This window comes from Ruditapes philippinarum, unplaced genomic scaffold (assembly GCF_026571515.1).
Source record: "Ruditapes philippinarum isolate M1 unplaced genomic scaffold, ASM2657151v2 ctg4036_1_1_1_1, whole genome shotgun sequence".
NCBI classification, from domain to species: Eukaryota; Metazoa; Mollusca; class Bivalvia; order Venerida; family Veneridae; genus Ruditapes; species Ruditapes philippinarum.
In genome coordinates, this window is record NW_026853777.1 from 1 (window position 1) to 26,647 (window position 26,647).

The window sequence follows — 26,647 nt, forward strand, 5'->3', positions numbered from 1 at the left end:
TTTTTAATTCTTCCTTGTAAATGCACAAATTAATTAAACAACATTTTTTGGCCATACATATTTGCTTTTTCTCCTTTTTTGTTCTTGTTCTTAGTTTCAAACTCAAAGACAATTAAAAGAAAATTAACAAAAACCCTTTACCATGACGTATCTATCCGTCAACTTCCCGTACTACAAACACCAACAGTCCACTTCCCCCGTCTTCATTCCACGATTCCAGGTCCCCGTTCCTGGAAAATACACCCAAATATCTTAAATTATATTTGCGGTAACAAAGTGTGCCCTTTTGAACTTTCATATTTTGATCCGAATTTGAAATCGCCGCATAGAGTTATTAACAAAATAAATAATTATAAAAATCAAATTAAGTGCCTTTAAAAGCACTAACTTTTTAAGAAACCAAGTCGAAGAAAATCTTGCAATGTGTGAAAAAAAGGTTTTCCATTTTATTAGATTCTGCCCATTGTTTGTCACATTGAAGGTTCCCCATGATAACGCCATATGAACACACTCTGGGGATGTTCATAATTCACAATTTTGTTGTTGTTGGGTTTTTCTCTATTAGGATTCTTATTTCTCTATTTTAGAGAGGGAGCCTATAGATTTCTCTTTTAGGGAACATATAATTGTCCATAAAACAAAAATTGGAGTCCTAGTCGACAATCTCAAAAACAGAAGCTTTGTGTTCGTATGCGATGTACATTGTAATGATACCCCACACTCTGATTTAACATCTACTTATACACAATGACCAAACTTGGATAGATTTTCATACTTGATTACTTAATAACTTACCCTTATCATCACACAGCCCGCATTAATATTCCTGGAGTCACGTGCCTTGGGTTCTTGGCTCTTTATTAACATTTAGAGTATTGTCACTCAGATTATGTCTATAAGCCCCGATTCTGATCGTTGTCCCACAAAAATATATGCTTATACCTATTAGAGGGAAACCAACTATAATTCAATAAATAACCTCGTTATTATAGTTTTACTTTTTTGTTTTTTGTTTGTTTCATTTTAAACGCCTTTCCCAACAGTAATTTCAGTCATATAGGCGGTAGTTTCCCTAACCATCGTTTTGGAGAAGTTACACCAGTCCTTTAACTTAACCTTTCCCTCCGTGCCTAAAACTACCAAAAAGTTTATTGTTTTATATGAACAAGTTAGTTGTTAAACCGTACCAGATTTGAGTGTAATTGATTTTAATTATAATGAAAAAAAAAATTTCAGAAATTTGCCATTTTTATATCAGAGTAATTGGATAACCCTTTTTTGTTTGGGTGTCCTACGACAGTTCCTGGTGCATTACCAAAAATTCTTGGTCCCCCCATTTCAAGTCTTACCTCTAACAACACGGGAAAACCAATCGATGGTAACCCACCTTGCTCCTCAAATCCGATAGTGTCCACATTTCTACAGAGGAATGATTGAAATAAATAAATCAATCAACGGACAAAATGACTAGAACTGTAAAACGTTAGCATCAATTCTCTCTAAATATCCAGTAAAATGTTATTTACTTGTCTTTTATATATCCACTTGCATAAATCTTTTTCTTTTCTTTTCTACGATAAAAATGTAGCAAAAGTGATTTTAATGGATATAAAATACACAAGACAAGTAATTAGCATTTTATCGGAAATTTTGAGTGAACTGATTACACCGTTTTACAGGAGTTATAAAGAACTGACTGTACAGTTTAATCGAAATTTACAGAACTGCTAGATACTTTTGTCACCGTCTTAATGGAGATTTAAAGAACTGGTTACATCTTTTAAACTAAATGAGTACCTTTAATACTGTACTATGTACATTTAGAGAACTGCTTTAACTGACATATGGGCAGAACTATCCATACCGTCTAAATGGGTGCTACAGTTATAGTGATTAAATAAATGGTCAATTAAAACCAATAATAAACGATAAGAGATAAAAGCCATTTCACATTTTATCTTAAACCATCCAAAAATTTATGTTAAACAATGCTTAACCTTTAAAAAGCTAAATTGTAACATTTTCAATATCAAAGTCACAGAAAGATTTGGTTTTATTATTGGTGTAACTGAAAGTAATTTTAAAATAAAAACCTTGTAGGCACCCATTCTGGAAGATCTGGTGGATCATCATTTTCTTCTTCATCTTCTTCTTCTTCTTCTTCATCATCATCATCATCATCATCATCATCAAAACAATTTGTTTTCGCTTTCCCGCTACCATTATCCTAAATGATAGATGCAGAAAAAAAATTAACAAAATGTCTAGATATTCGTTCTTATTTCCTATAAAAAATAAACTTTTCAAATAGTCTTTCAAATATTGATGCGTTATTTCCTTTACTTATATTATTTCATTGTACAATCAAATTATATTGATCATTGATGCTAAAAGTCATGTCAAGACGTCATTTGCGGAAAGATGCCATTATATACGTGAAAATCAGGGTATATAACTTAAGGTCCAAAACATTTTTGAAGTTAAGACGGAAAGAATTGCAAAAGATAATTAAGAAATATACACAGAAATAAATTGAAAATCGTATTTTAGTGTTATTTTAGCTCAATTCGATTGAAAAGCGTTGAAACAATTATTTCTTGTAAAAAACTGATCGAATGGTCTGACAATTCGCACACACTCTATTGGAGCATCCATTGAAATATTATTTTCTAGTCCGTCATGTCAAGAAACCTTAGTAGCGGTAGATGCTTACTTTAACTTTGTTAGTATTTAACAAATTATTTACAAATTAAACTTTCACAAAATGGTTTACAATAACGTCGAAAAACATATCAATGACAAGTAAAGTGGAATACTTTAAATCAACCGATAGCCTTTTTAGATTGGAACAATTAAGGTGACACTTTGAAATTTTGAAAACCGTCACCTGATAACCGTGTGTGCACATATATAGTATAAAAACTATAAACAAGAGACTTTAACTAAGGTTAACAAAGGTATAATTTATGACAATTTCAAAAGCTAAGAAATGCTTAAAATTTAAAATATTAGTTGTTTTTTTTACTTTATTCTCCGTAGGTGAAACAATTTCTTCTTCATCTGAATCGTCTATCAACCATCTTCTTTTTGTAAAACCTTTTCCAACAATGCAACAACGGCTTTCTGTGAAAAATATTTGTTTAGAATGTTAAGTCCATTGATTATACAATATGTATGTAGCATCATACAGCATGATAATGGTACCTAGCCACTCCCAATAACAAACAGAAATTAAAATATGTCATATATCTTTTTTATAATTTACGAAACAATTTCAAAACTTCATGTTAATATGAAAAATGATGATAATAATTAAAAATAAAATTGATTATCATCATATAATATTTGATGGATAATGAAAATACTCCTGATGACAGGAAAGGAATGTATACCCCCTACTCTTTCCTATCCTACCTTTCCGTCCCCCCCCCCCCCCCCAAAAAAAAGAAACCCTAAAAACAAGTGAATGTATATAAAAATCTTTATTAAAGTCCATACATAACAACACATAAAAGAGATCAATTACATCATTTTACAAGACAATATAAAAGTTGTTTGTATACGGCCATTCTATTTTGAATTACAAGAGACTGTAAAAGTAACATAGAAAGGAAGGAAACTCCCAAGCTCACACAGCAAGGATTTCCAATATACGTTACAGAGTTACGTCTCTTCCTATTGCATATATAAAAATAAGCTTGTTCTGAAGGAGTTTAAATGTATTACCTCATGCTTCTTATCTAAACCAGTCTGCGGCATGGTGCTTTGTACAAAGCGAATACACATCCAAATCTTGGTTATTTTTTAAACCCTCGTCATAATCAACAAAGCTCGACCAATGGTCACCTGAAGTTAAAAAAACGTTCAAGTTATACTAAATTTTGTTATTACTTTCATATCTTCATATCCTGGAAATGGAAATCTTAATTAATGAGTAAAAATGGTTTTAACATCTATAGTAAAATATCTCATGAATTTTGTGAAATGCAAAACAGAAGCAAGGATCATAATGATTATTTCTAATGAATCTGGCAATCTTTGACATCCCTAATGAGCTATGTTTGCATATTTTTACCTATTTTTGGTTATTTGCATGAAATGTTAATACTGATTGCAATGTGTAAATTCTTTCTTTGTTCACTTTACCATATTTCACTTTGAAATACATTTTCAAGATTTTCATAAAAAATATCATGGATCCGGAGGTTTTAATATGGCGATACTTGCATACTTGCCATGCAAATATTTCCAATTATCACGTACGTTTTCTCGTACATATTAAAACATGAATTAATTCATACTTATAGACTGAGTAAAACTGACAGTACCTGGTATCTATAATAGTTCCCGACGTTTTGTGCACCTTTATGTGGCACGATCTCACCACCACATTTAGAAATAAAGCCCTCCGTCACCGGACGGTTGCTCTCCCCAATAGGAACGCAAAACACGCCATATTCACGTGACTTATATGTAAGACCTAACTTGAACAGCTCTCTCTGTACCTGTTCATTGAATGGTATCATGTTTTAGAACAAAAAAACAAAACAAAGGAGCAACGACAATCATAAAATTCTATAAACATAATATTTATAAAGATTTACACATAATATATTTACCACTAAACGAACACCGTTTGAGTAATTCAAAGTTCACTCATTCAATGTCTAAACAAGATGAAGTAAGCTTTAGTATGACTTTTTTATAGTGTAAACTAAATATATTGCATGATATATGCAGTTAATGATAATTAACTGATACATAGTCAATATAACATGTATTCTTGTGAACAAACATCTACGAAATCATACCACAGTAATAATCTTAAAATGACATTTTTCATTGTCAAATTGTCAAACTGACTATATATTTCAAAAAACTGGTCGTTATAATAGGGATTGGCCAACACATGATATTTGTAAAAAATAAATCAACCTAAATATATAAAAGACTGCCCCACTCTTTTTATAAATTGAAAGTAACAGATAATTACACACATTTCACACGGCTTAGTGAGTTATTTATCGTTCATGTGAAGTAAATTATAAAATTGAAAGGAATTATGAGAAAATGTAAACTTATTTTGACTTTCACCTGTTCACTCTATATCTACCTATGGATGGGCATAATGTCACTTTAATACATAACCATTTTCTATTTTGTGATTGAGTCCAAATAAAATAAAGGGCATGTAAAAGTTATAAGACCTACTTTAATTCTGTCCTCGCTGTTGTCGGCGTCCCTCCCCTTAAACTGTGTGTCAATCGTAGCATCAAAGTCGGACACAATTATCACTCTCGGCATTATAATATGTGTGCCAACTTTCACACATTCACCTAGGCAGCAAAACAAATCTTAGTTTATATGCGGATGACGTTAATTTGTAAACAATATCAGTATCAGTCATACATAAATCAGCTGAAACTAAGGCCAATAATGATAAATAATAACCATTTATTAACAATAAAAGCCTGGGTTGTGTTTCATGGAAAGTCGTTATTCTTATATTTGTCTGAAGACCAATCTTATGACAGATTCGTGTTTCAAAGAAATTATCATTCCTCTGTTAATACTTGATCAACTGACAGATTGTGCCATTGTATCTCTTAAATTTTCTCGGGAGAATGAAATAAATTAAGGTCCATGTCTTTGACTAAAGATAAATACATTTGAAACGCTTTCAAGTTAGTCATACAGATTGTCTTAACTTCCAGGATGAAACGCAGCCACGAAAACAGTCAAATATATCAGGAAAACATTTTTTTTTTGTTAATTTTTAGGCAACTATCCCATAACCTGACACATTTAAGTTGTGCTAAAACCTATACAGTATAGCCTATCTATGATAAAGTGATGTGGGTATTTTTTCATATTGTATAACTATTTCAGTACCGTAACATTTCTGCTAACACAAGTGCCTGTTGCACCTGGTGATGCTCCTCGAATAGGTTTTTGACACAGAGAAGTAGTTTCTTGTTGATATCTCCAGTAGTTTTAGAGTTATGTCCCAGACAATGTTCAAAGAGTAAAAAAGGGCAATAACTCCAAAATCATGAAAGGCAGAGCTACGGTCTTATGCATTGCACTTCTATTTAATAAAATCTATCTGTAGACTAAGTTCCTTGACAATAGCTCTTGTAGTTTCAAAGTTATCTTGTAAAGTTATGACCCGGACATGGAATTGCTGATGGACGGACGGATGTCCGGACGGACAAAACGGCGACAAAAAATTGAATCAGTGGAATGATAAGAACACAATAGAAAACTTACTTTGTAGTTCAAGGTAGCACAATGCAAGTGTCAATGACGTCATCAGGGGTGTTCTTCCTCCCAGTACAAGTCTGTCTGTTATTTTAATTGTAAAATGTAAACAAAACATTTCATTTTCTGTATAAGTTATTTTCTTTTCACTAACAAAATAACGTGGAATGTTTCTATATGCACGAGAAAGGTATAAAGATTTACTGTTGAAACTATTGCCGATGTCCTTCACCGTTGAATTCTGAGGCGTATGTTAAGATGGGTTGGATCTTTGAAAAGTGCTGTTGCATAAACTTAAATCAATTCAATATCATGCAATCTACAAACTTATTGACACAATGTGTTAAATGTTTATAAATGTAAGGTGTTAAGTATTTTGACACGTGAAATGTAATAAACAATTAGCACATGACTTACCTAATGTGTTTCTGACCTGAACATAGTCATTAGTAAATGGCTGGGCAATACCTGTTGCCTGACCGCACGTTATAACCGCTATGTATTCTTCAAGACCAAATTCTCCGGCTGATGTATCAATACCTAAATATAAACGACATTAATTATTCAATGAAATGCAGAAAGTCATATTCTGCGACTCCATGAAAATGGTATTGCACGGACGTGTATTTCGATGTGCGTAAAACGTTATACTATAAATGCGTCAATGATAATACTATATTTTACTGTAAACTGTATTCAAACGCACGTTCACTGAATAAAACTGTGAATCATAACCCTTGCATTTAAATCAAATGTCTCTTTAGTCCTCGTAAACATATTGGATGTTTTAATATCTACCAAAAGTAACTTTCTTAAGTATAAAGATTATCGTAATTCCACAGTGTTCATTAACTTTGAAGATTTTCAAACGTAATATATTCTTATAAAAAAATAAATTCTGCCTGAAACACGAGCTCAAAAAGTGACAATTTTAGAATCTTTAGAATTTTGTTCTCATATATTCTTGACGACTTAACTGATTGGTTTATCTTCTTTTTTTTTCTTTTTATATCTTTTTTTATTTAAAAACAACATCATGATTTTAGACAGAAATGGAACACTTTCAGCGTTCACGGACAAACAAAGTCATTCATATCATTAAGTCATTGACGTTTTCTCACTGATTTACACGGCAAATAGCTTTTCTTTTTTATAAGTGTGCATAGTTTCAGCTCAGATAATTTGTTATTTAAAAAATAATATCTATTACCCAGAAACTTGAACAGTACAATACTTAACGATCATGCATTAAAATTAATATTATGTTCCTTGGTCGTACAGTATTGTTAAATATTCTTTAACACAATTCCAGTTGTGTATCATTTCAAAGCGAACAAAAACATGCCCTATGTTTCTCTATGATACATACCGTCTATGACTGTATTGACGAATGATTTAGCTGTGTCGAACGGTTTACCCTTCATACTTTCAGATATGTCAACGATGACCACAGTATGTAAAGCTGGTGGTCGTGAGTCACGTCCGGTTCCTTTCTCTGAAATCATTAATTTACTATTAGGTAGGCTCGATTATTAAACTAGCATTCACTATAAATACACAAAGGGTGAACGTTGGTCGAGATTAATAATGCTAGTAATTGGTGGATTTCCCCTTCACGTATATTTTCATGCGCATGTTCACATAGATATACAGTCAATAAACTAAACGTTTAATACATGACAAATCATTATTCACATTCTTTTAATGTAAATTCCGACTTAAAGGTCTTTGATTCCCAATATCATTATTATTATTGACAGTTCTCTATTTATGGTATTGTTGTAGTGTCCTAAACTTTTACTTATTGGCCAATTACCTGAAACATCTTTTGCTTCAAATGTCGATGAGTATAGTTATAGTAATTTGGTACCTTGTATGGAAGAAAAAAACACTATTTTGTTTACATTCGCTACTTTCTATAGGTCAATGAAGATAGAAAATTTGTATACGTTTCTGGGGCATAATGTTCCTTTCAAGAGTTTATATAACTTATAAAAATGAATAAAACTATCAGATATATTATATACTGGACAGACTTTAGCTGCGAAATGACTTACTTTGAACGGCTGATGAGACAGCTGCTATGGTTGCTGGGTTGACCTCGACCTTCAGGGATTTCATGAGTTCAATAAAATCAGTTTCTTGTGGCTGAGGCTTTAGTAAGGCTTTACTTGGGAGCGGAGCCTTTGACATATCTACACACAAGTATAACATTGTCAGAGAAAAACAAGTGGTTGTATAATAGTCATAAAAGATGAGTATATTTTGTCATAAGACGTCAGTTTAAATATTTGTCATATTTTAAAAAGAACAAAATTTAAGTGTCAATAGCGAAATGAAATGATTTAATATCAGGATCTTACATTCTCCTACAATATTCTATAATAGAAACACTGATAATGTGGATTGGCTTTCCGTTGCATTATAGAACAAAATGGCGCGAAACCAAAGACCAATGACCGCAAAGGATAACTATACTATTTAGCAAATTTTAGTTGCAAACTTTTGATAGTCTCAGATTAGCGGGAAACGGTTAACTTTTTCTTATAAGGAAAGAAAATGGTACATAACAATGTTCGATATTGGCAATAATCACAAAAATAGCAAATCTACTTACTGTACAGTGTCGCATTGCCATTTACATTTCGCTTACTGCAATAAAAAAATATATCATTTTTCTCTAGTTTGTTCACAGCAAACAACAATGTTAAGAGATTTTCTTGCATAAATTTAAATTGTGAAATTTTCAGAAGGAATTCTGCGGTCCGACAAAAGTAAAGTAGCCGTTTAAGCGGACACAGTTAAATATTGTTTTTTTATTAATTGGTCCTCAGAAATTCAGTGGTGTATAATTGCAAAGAGGGTTTATTTACAAAAGGACAACAAGGTGATTTACACGCCAAATTTCTAAGCTCTAAGCGCTGTACTTTCAGACATTTCGACTTTTAAAACATTTCTTCTATACAAGTCTATATACATTAAGTGACCCTCAGGGTATGACCATTTTGTCCCAAGGAGCATGACTTATGTATTTTTGTAGATGTCCTTTAGACCATGCTACATGTCAAATATCTAAGTTTATGGCATTGAAGTTTCACAAAGTAATACTGAAAATTATTTTCCTAAGTCTAAGCCCATATAAACGAAGTGACCCACTTGGGAAGGGGGCTAATTTTGACTCCTGGTATCTTAAGTGACTTTTGCCAATAAAAGGGTATATAGCGAGTGAAAAGGTGCTAAAAGTCAAAATCGGTTTACATTTTGTCATTATTCCTTTCAACGTTCAAAAACTCAAGTGGCCCAAGGACATTTCTTTAAATATCCATTGGAATTTACTTGTAATGTTTAAGTTATAAAAAGAGTGGGACAGTCTTTTTATGTTTTAGGCAGGTTACATATTTTATCCTAGACATTTTCCACTATCAACTGTTGGTCAATCACCATTATAACAGTCAATCTTTTGAAATATATAATCAATTAATCTCAACTTGACAATGGCAAAATTAGCATAATGTCACTTTACGGACGGCTAGGTGTTGCTACATAAAATATCTAAGCTCTGGGCATTGTCATTTCAGAAAAGAAGATTTATGAGATATTTTACTACACAAGTCTTTGTCAACTATGTGAACCCAGTGCTGGCCATTTGTAACCTCTAAGACATGGCTTATATACCTTTTTCAGAGGACCACAAGGTAATGTTGCATGCCAAATATCTATTTTCTAAGCTTTGTATTTTCATATATAAGTCTCTGTAAAATAAGTGAGACGTGGGGCAAATTTTGACCCAAGGAACATGATTCATATAACTTCCGTAGAAAATTGCAAGGTGGTGCTATATGCAAAGTATTTAAGCTCTTGGTAATGTAGTCTCTGAGAAGAAGATTTTTAAAGATTTCCTTTTTAATGTCTATTTTAAATTCCTGGATCTATTTATATAGCTTTTGTACAAGGTCACCTAATGCTCATTCCTTTGAAGTTGTGGTTAAGGAAGTGATGGGTTTTTTTTAAAAGAAATTAAGTATAACGACGGAACACGACACACTGCCATCACAAAAGCTCACCTTTTGAGTACTTTGTGCTCAGGTTAGCGTACAGTTAATTTGTTTTTTGCACATTATACTCCTAAAACAGTACGATTATTTCGCCCGTAAAACTCTATTCTTACTATCTTGTTGTATAATATGTATACATGTAAGAAATAATTCACAGCACTTCGGACTCCATAGCATTAAAGTGACCTTCCCGTCAGTCTAAGACATTGAACGGTGTCAATATAATGCAACGAGGCTTTCAGCGTTGTGTGTTGTCTCTTAATTACTTTGAAAAGAAGTAATCACCCGCAACGATCAGTCGTTCTTCTATATAAGATAGCTAAGATAAATGAGCCGCGTTATGACAAAACCAACATAGTGTGTTTGCGACCAGCATGGATCCAGACCAGCCTGCGCATCCGCGTAGTCTGATCAGGATCCATGTTGTTCGCTTACAAACTCTATTACAAGTAGAGAAACTGATAGCGAACAGCATGGATCATGACAGGCTGGTCTGGATCCATGCTGGTCGCAAACCCATTATGTTGGTTTTGTCATGGCGCGGCTCAAATACAAGTACATGTACATGACATGTAATTAATGTTATAAAACATGAAAGAAAAACATTATAGACTGTTGAAATTGAAGGGTTTAAAAGATGAGGTTCAATTATTAGGTTAAAGAAGTTAACAATACACAATATAAAACTGATCATAAGCAGTTTAGAGGTATAAGTGGCAGATACCTTGTAGCAACTGGTTTAAGCACATTTCCTGGAGGATCAGATTTTAGTTGTACTGGGGAATCTTGCCCATTGTGCTTTTTACTGAAGGAATCAATTCTGTAAAAAAGGGACCTTATATTTCTTTATATTATGAATCTTTATCAACATATTAACAAGTACAATAATATGAGGTTATTTTACATTATTGAGTACAATACTGAATTATATTAGACAAGTTCACAGCTGACATGCCTTTATTAAACTCGGCGCAAACCAAATCTGATACGGTTTTGCAGAAAGGATTTGATATGAACTTTTGGATCCTGAAAATGAAAACGAGACTAGATGGGTACGATATAGGTTTAATATGGATTGTTGGACACGTAGCTAATTTGATAAGATTGGATCCAATAGTGATTCTGTTTAAACATCACGTGGTCCAATCGGTTCATCAGTTATATTTTATAAGGTGTGAAAATTGTGTCGCAGCCTCGCAGGACTAAATATTCTGGTGGTACAGAAACAAAATTTGGGCATAGGTTCGATGTTTTAATATAATCCAAATATAAATGGTCTACAACTATAATAAAATAATTAATCTTACAAATACAATACATATAAAACAAAAACAATGAAATAACAATATATACACAATCGAAGCGTAATAAGAAAATACAAAAATACATAAATAAGATATACAATCAATATCCTAATATTTATGATTTTATTATTTACCACAGCGTCTCTTATAGAAATTATTTCAATATAAATTGAAATAAAGTAAATATAGATCTAATGTTATATATATATTAACTACTTTTATTATATGTCTGACTCGTAAGAGATGAATGTAAAGAGTCTGCGGTACATGAAAAACAAACAGTGCGCAGAAGTTAAGAAATATTTAAAAGAACCAATGAATATCTTTCTCACATAGAAACATATACAACAAACAAAACAATTGGACAAGTACAACACAGAACGAGTGACCAGTGTTCACGCTATTGCACGGGTACATCATTGTCGAGTTTCACCGGTTCAATACCGGAAGTTAAACATATACGGTAAAAACTAAACGCAACCGAATAAAAACGCGCGTGCACGATGTTCCCGCTTAAATAAAACTATGGAAAGTCACAGCTGCCATTTACATGTAATTTCAATATGTGACAATTGCAAATCATGTTTTACTATTGAATGTGAATAACAGAATAAAAAAATACAGGTGCGTGTAAATCAAATTCAAACATTTAAATGTCATAGCGACAATCATTGTTCATTGCATCATCGCAATTCAATGAGGGAAATTAAAGATGCTCATATAAGAATAAAAGATATGATATGTACTATACCTAAAATAGAAACAAATATATATGTTGACATACTGATAGTCAGCTGTATATTGGCACATTGATAGAGGCATTTAATAGAAATTCAATTAGTATACAATTACAGAACATTAAAAAAGTCGAGTGTAAAAAGTAAAAACATGGAAACAGTACCCTCTCTTATCTGTGCGCTTCTTGTGTTTACCACGGTCAATATTTATGTTAGGGTCAGTGTCATCGTCAGAGTTGTCCGGAGATTGACGACCTTGTCGACGTGATTCTGAAATATTGTAATAAAACTCATTTATTTACAGAAGATTGTCTTTTGTCTATGGACTGCAAAATGATATAAAAAAGTCTGAACATTTTGGGGCAAGGAAAAAATAGTTCGTTTATGGGGGTCTGGCTTAAAAGTATTCTTGGAAGACCTATATACTAAGTTATTTTAATTGCATGATAAGTGAGGAAAGCACGTGGTTTGTCGTGATTATTAATAATATACAAGTTTCAGTAACTTAATACAAATTAACTTCTGATTGTACTATAGTTACGCTGGCACATAGGTGTGTTTTATTCCCGTTCGCACAAGAAACTATGTCGTAGCAACGAGTTACTAAGTTGTGGCCACGAGATAGTTAAGTTGTGTCTCGTGCGCACGAGATAAATAAAAACAAACAAACACATGTCACATATGTGCCACCGTATTTAGTTTTGTGTATTGCATTTGTCTTTTCTTATATGTTACACAATGCTCTTAAAAATACTAAAGACAACAGGTGTTAGTATCTCATTTTATGTATTATGTAATTCACATTCTTTAAATTTCAACAGTTCTTAATCAATACCAGGACATATCCATTTATAGTTATTTAAAAGTTTTTCCTCGTGGGTGGAAAAGTTGTAACGAACTTCAGTTTAAAGTAGTTATTGTCTTTACAATTTATTTAGTTTTCATGTCCGTGCTTATGCATGAAATGTGTGCGGAAATTATGTGTATGTTTTAACTTCCGTTTCTTGTATCAGTTTATTCCTGATTGCTTTATTGAACCCATTAGTATTTTTGAATTTTTCTTAATTTAAACGGTCCATATACGGTCCATATACGGTCCATAACTAAAGAAAATGTATGATCACGCACACAGTGAATACGTTTACCTATATTTTGTCTATAACTGTTTAGATATTGAGACATATACAAAGTTCACTAATTTAAACATATATCACTTACTTGTTTTATGTTTGGTGCCCACATTTTGTTGTGAAACTACGCCTGTATCCCCGCCACATACGCATCTTTTACCAGACGTCAATTTTCTATTTATAAAATCGATCGAATCTTGCATCTTCTCGAACTCTGCGTACATATTTTCACGGAATTGTCCCATATCTGCGGTAAGCTTGTTCAAGACTTCTTTCTGAGTACTTTGTTCTTTAATCATTAGGACGAGACATTGGAGTATTCTTTTGTCGAGCGGGGCGTTATTATCGTGTTCCGACGCCATTCTCATTTAGTTATAAAACGATCTGGAAAAAAATAAATTTTTGAAACACATTTTGTCACCTCTTCATTTAATAAAAAAAAAATTAATTATTCTTTAATGTGCTAGTTATAGATTTCCTGAAAATGCGTATAATACCTTTAATGGGAATAAGTTTCCTTGTTAAATTCAACCTACCCTCCGAATAATAGTAATCTAATTGCGCCGGTTGGAGCCCGAATTCACCACGCCCATATAGATAAATTTAATTTCCATCTTAAATAACATTGACTAAAAGAACCAGAAAATTGCAACAGCCTATTAATCAACTGTTTCAGTATACATTGTGTGACAATTGTTCCGTAAAGAATCATTCGGAATACAATGCCAATTACCTATAATCACCTCGGAAACAGTAGGTCTATCTCTGGTTAAATACAAAACTAAGCAGGATCTTTGTAGATAAAGCATCAAATATACTAATATAATATCAACGATTGAAAAGGGTAATATCTAGAAGCGAGCAGCCGAGCACACTAGGCATAAGAAGTTTATATTTTTAAAGATATAATATGCTCATCTTTGGGTAAAATACTTTTATTGCATCTATGAAATTCTTACTGAATATGTCTAATTTGAATAAGGGAATGGATAAACTATGTTTTTGAAAATGCATTCCATATGTGATAAAGTGTAAAGTCATTTTTAATGACGACTATGTTTACCTATAGTTTGTATCTGTGTGTACTCAAAATATATTTATTTCACATATAAAAACTAGATAATATAACAATTACAAGTGTTTACAAATATCAAATTTGAGCAAAATATATATAACGTAGTAACTCGTGGAACTCGTGGCCACGACATAGTATCTCGTGCGCACTTCTTTATTATTTCGTGCGCACGACTTAGTAACTCGACATGATATAGTATCTTGAGCGTACCTTTGTGCCACCGTAAACTTATCATGTATAGTTTCATTTTATGTAGATCTTAAACATTTATAATATATAAAATAGCGAAATTATATACGTTTACCATTTCTGAAAAAAAAAAAGATAAAAAAGATGTTAATTAAAAAATTGATCCAGATCTGCTGAGACAGGATGTCCTTTTAAACTTCGATAATTGCAGTTTGTTTCAGCGTGTTGCAGTTGGTTGTTGCTGATGTTGTTAGTTAACATGTTGTTATCTTTTCAATGAGTTTGGCATAAACAAAACATCAGAATTAAACAGAAAAATTAATTATAATTATGTCACCTTTACCGTTATTTCTTTAAAAATAGTATATAATGTGAACTTGCATGATATCTGATATATTTGGAGCATAGGTTGTTCAAGTAAAGAAAAAGGCGAGTTCAATCAAACATTTCAGAATCGACATCAAAACTAACTCCTCTCTTTCAAAAAGTCCCAGTTACCATAAAAAGTATTGTTGTAAATATATACATTTCTATTTTTAAAAATAATAATTTTACTTCCGGTTTCGGAATAATATCGTTTGGGTTTACAAAACCAAATATTTGTTAACAAAATCAATTTCCATTGAAGTTAAAAATAAACATCACTAACATTCTTCGGTTTCATCATAAAAAGATAATTTACCACGATTATTCAATTAAGGTTTTACAGACAAATCCATAGCCATTCTCATTTTGAAATGGAAAGTACACAAATAAAGTAATCAATTAACAAAATGACAAAAAAAATAATATTAATAATTATTATAATAAAATAGATAAATAAAATAACCTCTACTAACTCAGTTTAGTGAATTTACCACACATCGCACATTCAAAGGAGGAAGCTATTTATAGAGCAACCGACATTTAACAAAACCGAAAGTAAATTATCAAACTAAAATTTATTATTTCCCGAATACGTCGTATCAACGGTACTTAATAATAGGAAAATAAATCGAATATGTCGGTCATGATAAATACCAAAAAGAAAAGAAATCCAGACATTGATAGTTTTTTCATTTGAAATCGAAAGTAGACTTCCAAATTTTATATTTAACAAATATTTAAATGATTCTGATACCTTTTTTTCTCCCTTTATGCGTTAGTTAAATTTTATGATTCAAAATACACGCATTTTTAATGATCATCCAAAGAAGTCCAGATGATTTTATAACTAAAACGCACACGTATATATATCCCACCTTTGGTAAAACCCACAATTTAACCATCTAGAACTTCTACACAGTTGTGGAGGATGTACGTTATTTTCAAAGAATTATCGGAACATACTCGTATAATTGTGAATGTCGTGAAATAAGATATGTTTCGCTTTGAAGACCTAGTGTGGCAAATTGACATATAGCAAATGAATGGGAATGACCTGAAAACATATAGGTTGGTTGAAAAAAAAGTGAAATGGCTTAATAACGCAAGATAATAAACAAGGCATAAACAACGAAAAACAAAACGCATGAATCTCATTACGTGAAACAACACAGAACATAAGACGTTATACAATGCTGCACATCAAAGACGCCGTTGGGGTTAAAACAATTACCAAAATCAACCTAGTTTACAGTCCCCGACTGGCCGAGGCATAATTAAATGTTTGTACACTAGATTTAAAATTTTCAATTCAACACCTTTTTATAATTTTTAAAATGCAAGTTAACAATTATCTGTGTTTGTTGTAAAACATGTTCTATATATCGTCTATAAAATGACTCCTAAATTTAAGGAGGCATCACTCAATTGAAAATGCATTAGGGTAATAAACGCATTACGCTGATTTTACCCTAATTGCCTAAACCGCAAGTTTTTGGCCCTTTCTGTTGATATTGATAATAGCCGAGGATATTTCACTCGTTAATTTCTTGCTTCAGAATATAGACTGGCTCATTGGCACGTTATTTTATTGGTAAAAAATAAAAAAGATAAAAAAATGTTATATTTAAACATGGAAGTATCACTTTTGTTAAACGTTTTTTTCATTCATGACACTCGTGGACATGTTTATAATCAGAAAAGGTAACTATTTTTATCTGAAAATCTGAAAACTGTGTAATTTTGTTAGAACAAAAAAATTAAACAAAAACAAGACTAACCTTTCCCCATTGCTGACTGATCGAACGCATATCTATCAGACGCCGCGTGCACGCGGCGTCTAAAGTGAATAAAGTAGAGAGCAAAATTATTTTTTTTGTTGGTTTGTCTGTTTGTCTGTCTGTTTGTTTGTTTGTTGATTTGTTGATTTGTTTGTTTGTTTGTTTGTTTGTTTGTTTGTCAAGGCCACCATGATCTCAAATAACCAAAATTAACCTTGACAGTTGTATACAAAAAATGTGCTTGCATCCAAAGCATTTTGGCAAAAAAAGTAGAGGTGAAAAGAAAAAGGTTGCAGAATTGTGCTTTTTGTAATTTTGTTTTTGCCCTTGAAAACTTTGGACGGAACATTATTCAAACCAATTTCCATACAACCATACAGTCTCAATCACCTTCGTTGATTCATAGGCGAGATGATGCCACAGATTTTGATTGATTATCACGTAACTAGACAAAATAAGTTAAAAACTTACAATTCTGCATTTTTTTTTATCCATCCGCTATTTACACGAAACCAGATTTTTGATAATTATCAAATTTCAATACAAACTACACCATTGTGTAGTCAATACATTTCTGCAAATTCTGAATACAGGTTTTAACAAGTTTGCCCATGGAAATATACAGAATTTTTAAGTTACCAAGTTTAACCCCTTTTTATATATATTTTTTAATTATCTTTTGCATTTGAGTGTATCTACCTTTGCTGTTGATAATATTGCATTCATAAACTTATACTTTTGAAAGTGTTGATATATTTACAAAATCCGCTGCTTTTTTTCTTCATAATGGTAGCAAATAAGAAAGTATATTGACGCAACTATACCTGTATGTAAATTGAATGCGATACCATCTTGTTAACATTACAGTGTACTTGTCTCGCAACAGTGGGTATCTTTCTAAAAATAGAATTCACCGTAACCGGATTGAAATTTTTTTTTAATACCTGGGAATATGTGTTTTTGTTTTGTTATTTTCAACGTGTTTTTTTTACTTCCACGTTAGAAATGTTTCTTTCTTTTTATGATTTATAAGTTTATTCTAGCGTAATACTAATATCCAATATCTAGCTTAATAAGATCGCAGATATACCTAGGGTATCACGGATTTTGGAAACGCAGAAAAAATACTTAACGTGGTTTATTTCCACCGGAAAATTTGCGAGCCCAATGACAATAAAAACGGATTTTTTCAACGTGTGTGATTGCGTAATATGAAAATATTTTCAATAATAGGAAAAGCCTTAGATATGAGCCCATATATAGTACATGTATATACGACACCTGGGATGCCCTTTGATTATATTCCGTCAGGATATTGTTTGTTGCTGTGTAGAGGCCGTAAAAAATCGCCAAGTACTTTCGGTCAAAGCACGGATATAGTTTAGTTTATTAGTTTATTTAGGTCTCATCCATTACATGTACATATAATACAAATATACATTCAATAAAACTTAAAATACATGTAAATGGTCATTCTTATAAAGAATTATAGGAGACTATATGTATATGTTGTTACAAGTATCATAAAATACAATCCACATTTAAAAGGTTAGATCAGATTAAACCTTACACAGATAGGTATTTTACAAAGTCATATATGAGCATTCCAGTAAGATCAAATAAAATACATATCTGAGTAGTTGTTTGACTGATAGTATTACTTAACTATTAGATAAGAACTTTAATTTGTTACAATACTTTAAAACAGCTAAGATGTTTAATTCTTAACACTTTAAAATATCTTTAAAAAACAACTTAGATCTTAAATTCTTTAAAAAAACAAGTCATATCACTAAAAGGCTTTTTTTTAGAGACAATTAATTTTCATTAATAAAAAAGTCTTAAAACCATATAAAACTATATATATAAAAAGACCTAATCATAATACAAGCATACAAGATGTAATATAAATCTTTGGTCAAAGATGTTTATAATTTGATCCTTGAAGATCGTTCAGCACGACATTATTGTTTGTGATATTTTTAGTTCCTTTTATTTGTTTTTCTACGTGGGTGGTTCCATTATTCGTGCTCTAATACTGTTTAATCACCCTTATGTTACATGTTTTGCTTTTTAAATTTGTCTTTTGGCGTCTTATCTGTGATTTATAACCACACATTTCCTTTCAAACTGTCATTTTATTTAGTTCCGTCCGTTGTATTCTCGTTTAGGGATACGCCGCTTTTCATGGAATGACACCTACGCGCCACAGTGAAGGTTCCAAGATAACCGCCATATACACACACACAAAAGTTTGTCATTTTCATGTATAAATGTTGAATTCTGTTTAAGCCGGTAACACGTGGCATGGACAGTGCAATTAGCAGTACCATCCATAAACAGGTACAATTAAACAGAGTCCGAAACATTTTCAATTTTGCTGTTTTCCCCCTATTTTTTAAGATTACACTATATTTTTGTATAAGTTCTATGGAAATGCACAACTCTATTAGTTTCACATAAACCAGCGTCTTTCATATAAATATAATTACAAGATTGTTATTTTGAATTCCAATAATTTTCTTTCTTAGAACAAATATTTTGAACCGGACTTATTTAATTATAATTAAAAGTAAAACATTATTACATGTATTAGTATTTTATTACATCAACTGTTAAATTAAGTATAAAAACAACTTGTATGTTTATCTTCTATGGCAATCAAATAAACTAGACTAGTTTATACAAGTCTGGTAGGTCTATAAATAAGAACTGTCCTCAATAAACGAGCGATCCTCATTATACACAAGTTGGGAAAATAATGTCAAACTTACAGGCATTTATTTAATTCTTTTTTGTTTGAGAACTATATATTCTCGAAATAAAAAGACAAATAATAAGTCTTATATGATTTTATTTGAACAAATATATTGTACAAATAATAACATGGAATATAATTATCACAAATTACTGCAATGCCAGTAACTATACAGTTCCAGAACATTACCTACATCACATCATGTTTAGTTACATAGATGGTCAAAAAATATCACAAAACATTGTCAGCACAAAGTTAAAGAAACAGGTAAGATATCTAGTAAAAACGTTCAGCAGTATCATAGTGTTTTCAGCAGTGATGGATATTAAAACAGTATTCAGCTTGTCTCCATAGCAGGTTACACCCCCATATATATATATAAAGTGTCTCTTAATTAAACTACGTATCAGTGATTTCTTTATTGTTTCCATATCTGAACAAGAGGTACTAAGCATATCATTATTTTATGAAAAATAAAGTTTTGAATTTCTTTACAAAAAGTATCAATTTGATTACTTTTATGTTCTTACAGTTCATTATATTACAATGAACAATTTAACTAACATATATCTGATAACAAAAATGAATGCCTAACAGTGGTAAATATAAAAACCATGGTGATAAAATCAACTAAAATTCAAAAAGTTTTACACACACATACAAATGAATGCCCGATTCTTAAAATCAAAATATATAAGGCAGATAATCAAACATCTGTTCTGTGTATATTGTATATTATTTCTAACTGTTTTATTTCATGGTAATACATCACAATCATTTATTTCTAATCAATTTAGGACAGGTATAGTGAGGAAATTGCTAGCACAACCATTCACATCACATAAAAAGATAAAACTCTTCTTTTTTAATGAAAAATTCCTATACAACCACCCTCTCCTCAGAAATTGTGTCTCTTTTTGCATTCATATCAGAACACTTAAGTCTTGTTACATATGTATCAAGTCATTTTTTTTCACACATAAATCAGGCGCAGTTTTGTTAGGCCACTTTTTGTACAGGTAAAGATAATGGTATAGGTTCAAGTTGGGCAGATTTTAGCGGAATGTTTTTCATCAAAGCTTCATATTGTAGAGCGTTCTGTTTACGTTCCTCTTGTAACCAGTGTAACATTTCTATCCTGTCCCATTTCATCTTGTCCTGATATGGTCGACCCTGAAAAATGTTACACAATAAATGAATGACTATATATCTCAAAAAGGCTGTTGGTTTAAATATATTTATTAAGCTTGATTGTGAAACAAGGTCATGCAACTTATATAAATCACTTTGAGGAACCAACCAGTCATGGTGTCATGTGAAGAAACATGGTTGTGACCCAAGTAGGGCTCAAACCCATGATATTTGGATTGAGAGGCAGATACCTTAACCACTAGGCAAGATTGTTAACTATAACATTAAAACTGCACAAACGTTGACAATGAAAGACCGAGCTTGAGTAAATTGCAAGAGTAGGATTTACTGAAAGATAACAATATATCTGGATAAAAACTTGTGTTGTGCAGGTGTAGTAAGTTAATCAAGTACATTTATTACAAACTTTGATGATCTGTAACTTACTTTATATGTTATGACATCTTTGAATTGTTTCTTAATGAGCTGTAACTCCTCCTTGATTTCTATGTCTGCTGCTTCAATTCTCTGTAACATTAACGTGTTATATGTTAGTTCATTCATATTTTATTAATGTGTCACATGTCCTATAAAATAGTGATTAGGTTATACATGAAATAACATTGGGATACATCCACCAAATAGGTTTATAACACTTATACCCTATTCTTATGATAAATCTGTATACCAAATTTCATTTCAGTATGTGCAACCTCTGCAAAGAAAATGAAAGGAAACTGTTGATCGACTGACCGAAGAAAGGGGGCATAAAAATAAAGCTTATACATGGTGTTAAAATGACTAATTTGTGTCAGCAGTAAAGAATGGTAAAGAATAAGTGTAGTCTGCACACATGTGTGCAGCCTGGAGTGGATTTATACAGGTTGTATTGGCCTGTCTTACTGTTACTAGCACTTAAACAATAAATGTTAACAACTGTTTCTTAATGCTGGCAGGGATGATGTTATATTATCAATCTCCCCATTTCAAGGGTAAGTATTAGACAAAGTAAACTAAAAGTTTTTTATGTAAATTTTTATCTCACAACATTTAATGGCTATACAGATAAGAATGTATTAAGTAGTAAGATAGCTTCAAAGTCATAGAAACGGTATTGTGTCCACCATTAAGCCTTGGAAACAATGAACAGTGTTATGTAACTTTATGATGATTTGTTTTTGTGAATCTATCAGGTAGTTTACCTTGTAATAGTAGCTTCTTTGTTGGGCTTCCTTCAAACGCTGAACTGAACTTCTTTTCTGACCTGTCAAAATAAAACTTGCAAAAGTAGTAATAGTTAAAGATAAAAGAAGAATAATCTTCAATTAAGAAGAAGAAATCTGTTCTAAAATGGTACTTATTCATTTATTTAATTGGCTTATATGGCTAAACCATCTTTTGCTTTTTGACCAGTTCCTACTTGTACTATTATAGTGTAATTTAGTATTTTGTATGGAACACCTTATATCTTTTTGTTGTGCTACTTTTATGGACAAACAATTTCACATTCAATGCTTTATAAAGTATATCTTCTAGAATTAAGATTATTTTATAGTATAAAGAAAGATGTATAACTCTTTAATTAAATGACAGATGCTTTTCTAATCATTCAACTGTGACAATAATTTTAAAATAAAAGAAATATAAAAATCATGTGAATAAATTCATAGCCATGTGGAAAAAAAACTGACATAGTAAAGAATATTGTAAGTCCAAATTCTCATTACCTTTTTCAAAGAATCTGTTAGGATCTGAGGCCATTCTTTCAAATTTTTCTAGTTTTACTAGCAATGCTTCCCTCTTTAATACAAGATCAGTCACCTTCTCCCACTGTTCTATGGCCTGATAATGTAACATATACAATATTAGTAACATTAAATATTAGTTAAGATGAGATATAATTAACAAATAATATCAGTTTCAGTGGTGTTTATTGGCTATTACACACTGGTTTGTAGTTTTGATGTGTAGGAATCTACCACGAAGGAGTGCTGGAATAAGAAATTATGTCAATCATGTTGTGAAATTATATCCCAGAATGCAACAGATATTGAAAACAACTGACAAAAGACTATAAGTAAATTCTATAAGATTAATGGGTATAATTAATTAATTATACTTTTAAACAATAAATAAATAAGAATGTGAAAATAAAGGTAGAAAAATTATACCCAAGTAATCAATAAAAGCAGGACTTATGGCTTAACTAGTCTTAATATGTTTTTTTTCTTTATTGTAATTTTCAAAACATATGTATGAAATATACAGATAATATACAAATATATTTGTAGTAATGTTCCATAACCTACAAAACTTCTTAAATGGATTTTTACAGATTAAATTTTCAGAACTGTCTATTATCAATTATGATGATAGCAATATGAGCTAGACAAACAGTAGAGAGCCTGGTCAGACTTCACGAACATACAGGCTGGACAGGGTCTATACTGGTGGCACAGGCTAATCAGTTTTTGGTTAAGACAAGGTAATAATAAATTACTAGTATATAATACAATATTTACCTCTGCAAGTTTAGTATAGAATTCATTACAGCTATATTTGATGGCCATGTCAAGTTTTAGACTATCTGGCATCTCTAAGGCCGTCCACACTTTCTCCAGACGATCTTGCGGTGTCAATGGGGCCTCCCCACCATCACTCTGAAGTATATAAATAAAAAGTGAACACCATTTTTTTAACCATCAAGAGTAACAACTTTTCAACACATGCAGGATCTTACAAGAGTTTTCATTCTATATTAACTCATAATAAACAAGTCAAGAAAATAGTATAAAGTCAACTTTAGCTTACAAATTTATCCTCTTTGGAATGAGAACAAATGTACATTTTTTTTAATTGTATGATACCATAAAAGCAGAAACTATATCAAAGATTCAAATGGCTAAAACACTGTTTAATTTGCCATTTTCATATTGCATTAAAACAGTGACCTCTACTTTTGACAAATTAACCTTATAAAATAGTAATGATCAACAAATCTTAAGAATGTATGCTAAAATGTAATCTAGTTATTGTTTTAATCTATGGTCATACAAACAGATAACAAGAAAAGCAAAATCAAAAGTGTTTTGATGTCAGAATGCTATAATCAGGCAGTTAAGAGGAAATAATCTGATGTGACTTTAAGGATATACAGACAGTGGTCTGATCATAGGACATCAAGCGTCCACGGAACAATAAGATAACTGAAGAAGAACATAAGGAACATACCACAGAAGATCTATCTGTCTCAAGTTTACTTGTTACTGTCAATGTTGTAACTTTAGATGCTCTAGACTGTGTTACGTCCCTGAAATTAATAGATTAACATATAACATGAAAAAAAAACAACCAAAAAAAAACAAAACACAATAGCATGCTTAAACAAAGGCACATCCTCTGATTGAGGCAATACATATTCAATCTTTTTAATTTTAAAGATAACCTTACAATTATTATTTTAATCTTACTGTCATATGACTTTATAATGTCACAAATTACAAAATAGTTACAACTGTTATCTTAAAGTTTTACATTCACAAATTCAATAGATCCAAAAATTATCAAAATACTACCAACACAACCTGACTTCTCACAGGATATTATATACTTAAACCCAGTATTATTGATACATCTCTATTATTAACATATTCCGAAAATATCCACGAGAATAGTACATTACTGATAATATGTGTGAATACTAAATTAAACAGTTAACAGATGTTATCCGGAAGTCAGCAAATGTGGGTTTTTCCAAGATAATCCCCCGATACAAACCAACTTTTATTGTTATAGCTTCATGGTGCACTACCCATTACAATAGATAAGTCAAATTGTTGTGCTTATTTTCGAAGCTTTAACTGTTAATATTTGTAGCCCCAGATTAGCTGGGAAAATCCCAAAATATTCTTTATTCCAGAGAAAGTCTATTCATAAGCCATCTGTGTTTCATATTGACTTGGCACTATGTAATATGAAACAGTTTCTTTCCTGGTGGAAAATCCTTTATTAATTGTTCACTTTTTAAAATATGACAGAAATTGTTTACTCACTGTCGAGACTTTTTAGCCGAGTGTCTAGCAGCAGCTCTCTCTTGAAGTGTTTTAGCCGAGCGTTGAGTGTCCGCTGATTTGGGAGCTTTCGATGCTGATTCATCTACCTCTTCTATAAACACAGGAACATATTTTATGTTTGGTAACAGTAGAAGCTATTTGTTTATGCTGAGAAGAATGTCTAATATTGTATTGAGCAAAGTGCATATAGCTAAAATTTACTTGGTAATGGTTATATTTATCATTACACCATCTGTTCATTCTTTTAGTTATGGAACTTGAATTGATGTTTTACACTGTTAGAACTCATTCAGTCTAGAGTGGTGTGGAACACGAAAACCCAGTGTTAAACCTCTTATTTTGGATATTGAATATCAGTAAATTCCAGAAATTATATCCTGTCATACTGAGATAGTAGGAAAAAGATATTCTCCAGTCCAAGTGGGAAGTCATTGTGAAGTTTTCTCCCTTTTTTTGCATTATGGCAGAGATAAACAACATATTGTAGTCTTACATACCTTCTATGACAGGATCTTTCCCAAGTCCACCTAATAATACACTGTTTACATTCCAGAATCCTTCCTGAAACTCAGCTTTCTGTTCTTGTAATGCTTTTATTTTCTTCTCCTTCTCCCTGTAAACAAACATTGTACATGCTGTACTGTATACATACACGGTAAACATTTTACTGTAAACACTGTAAATGCTGTACTGTATACACACATGGTAAACATTTTACTGTAAACACTGTAAATGCTGTACTGTTAACACATATGGTAAACATTTGACTGTTAACATTGTAAATGCTGTACTGCATACACACTTATAATGGTAAACCATTGTAAATCATAAATGCTGTACTGTTAACACATATGTTAAACATTTTACTGTTGAAATTGTAAATGCTGTACTGTAAACACACAGGGTAAACATTTTACTGTAAGAATTGTAAATGCTGTACTGTAAACACACATTGTAAATGCTGTACTTAAAATACAAATGGTAAACATTTTACTGTAAACATTGTAAATGCTGTACTGTAAACACATATGGTAAACATTTTACTGTAAACAACACTGTCAATATTGTATTGTAAAAAAACAACACTGAAAATGAAACAAAGTGAATGTTATGCTATAAAAAAACCTTGTAAACATGTGTCTGTAAACAAGTATAGTAACCATTACTTTATAAACAAAATAACAGTAGCTGATGGTGTAACTGATGGTCCATAAACAAAACATAGGAAGCATAATAAATTATCTTTCATTGATTTTCAATAAGTTATAATTTTGTAAATTACCATAGCACAATCCATAATTTCGGTTACCATAGAATTTCAGATATTTTTCAAAAAATGCAAAATATAAAAATGATACAGAAAATATAAATGTATATACTTTTCCAGAGTCTGTTTACTGGAGTGAGTTGTTCTGGACTGTGAGCGTTTCTGTGACAGCATGCCCGTGGTACGGAGGGCGGACGGGAACGGGTAGTGGGTTTGAGACGGTCCCTCATCCTCACCCTCATCTTCTTCTCCAGAGTCGTAAAAATGAAACACTGCTGCCATATAATCTGTCTCCTGTTACCATGGAAACAAAAACTGTCTAAGCTTAAAATCACCTTTTCACAGAAGGATTCAATTACTATAACTTGGACTTTTTTTGTTGTTGAATAAATATGAATTTTAAAAGGAAACAATACCTACTTGAATTTGAAACATTCTCCTATAAGAGATTTTATTACTTAATTGTTTTAGATTTTATATAACTTGTTATAGTGTTACTAAGTGGGCATGAAAGTGTTCAGTT

General features: G+C 31.5%; 2 protein-coding genes across 7 annotated transcripts in view; both read right to left on the bottom strand.

Annotated features, from left to right (window-relative positions):
- Window positions 1-1,322: 1,322 nt before the first annotated feature.
- On the bottom strand, window positions 1,323-13,883 carry LOC132737853 (uncharacterized). 2 transcript variants are annotated; one of them, XM_060725212.1, is made up of 14 exons: window positions 13,576-13,881; window positions 12,522-12,627; window positions 11,041-11,136; window positions 8,879-8,913; window positions 8,319-8,456; window positions 7,631-7,756; window positions 6,679-6,801; window positions 6,271-6,345; window positions 5,212-5,336; window positions 4,329-4,505; window positions 3,727-3,846; window positions 3,026-3,123; window positions 2,094-2,227; window positions 1,323-1,419 (listed from the first exon to the last, which is right to left on the bottom strand). In XM_060725212.1, the coding sequence occupies exons 1-11, from the start codon at window positions 13,853-13,855 to the stop codon at window positions 3,805-3,807; spliced, it is 1,323 nt and encodes a 440-aa protein (XP_060581195.1). In that variant the 5' UTR covers window positions 13,856-13,881; the 3' UTR covers window positions 1,323-1,419; window positions 2,094-2,227; window positions 3,026-3,123; window positions 3,727-3,804. The 2 variants fall into 2 exon arrangements, with proteins under 2 accessions (XP_060581195.1, XP_060581196.1); XM_060725213.1 differs by lacking the exon at window positions 11,041-11,136 and having other exon boundaries at window positions 13,576-13,883.
- Window positions 13,884-19,729: 5,846 nt separating this feature from the next.
- LOC132737854 (coiled-coil domain-containing protein 87-like) overlaps window positions 19,730-26,647 on the bottom strand; it is a 31,374-nt gene continuing 24,456 nt past the window's right edge. For all 5 annotated transcript variants that reach the window (XM_060725219.1, XM_060725218.1, XM_060725217.1 and 2 more), the window contains 9 exons: window positions 26,237-26,418; window positions 25,355-25,470; window positions 24,837-24,948; window positions 24,016-24,094; window positions 23,307-23,444; window positions 22,512-22,626; window positions 21,987-22,048; window positions 21,232-21,312; window positions 19,730-20,826 (listed from right to left, as the gene is read on the bottom strand). In XM_060725219.1, coding sequence (XP_060581202.1) covers window positions 20,653-20,826; window positions 21,232-21,312; window positions 21,987-22,048; window positions 22,512-22,626; window positions 23,307-23,444; window positions 24,016-24,094; window positions 24,837-24,948; window positions 25,355-25,470; window positions 26,237-26,418 — 1,059 coding nt within the window. In that variant the 3' untranslated portion in view covers window positions 19,730-20,652. The remainder of the gene's footprint in view (window positions 20,827-21,231; window positions 21,313-21,986; window positions 22,049-22,511; window positions 22,627-23,306; window positions 23,445-24,015; window positions 24,095-24,836; window positions 24,949-25,354; window positions 25,471-26,236; window positions 26,419-26,647) is intronic.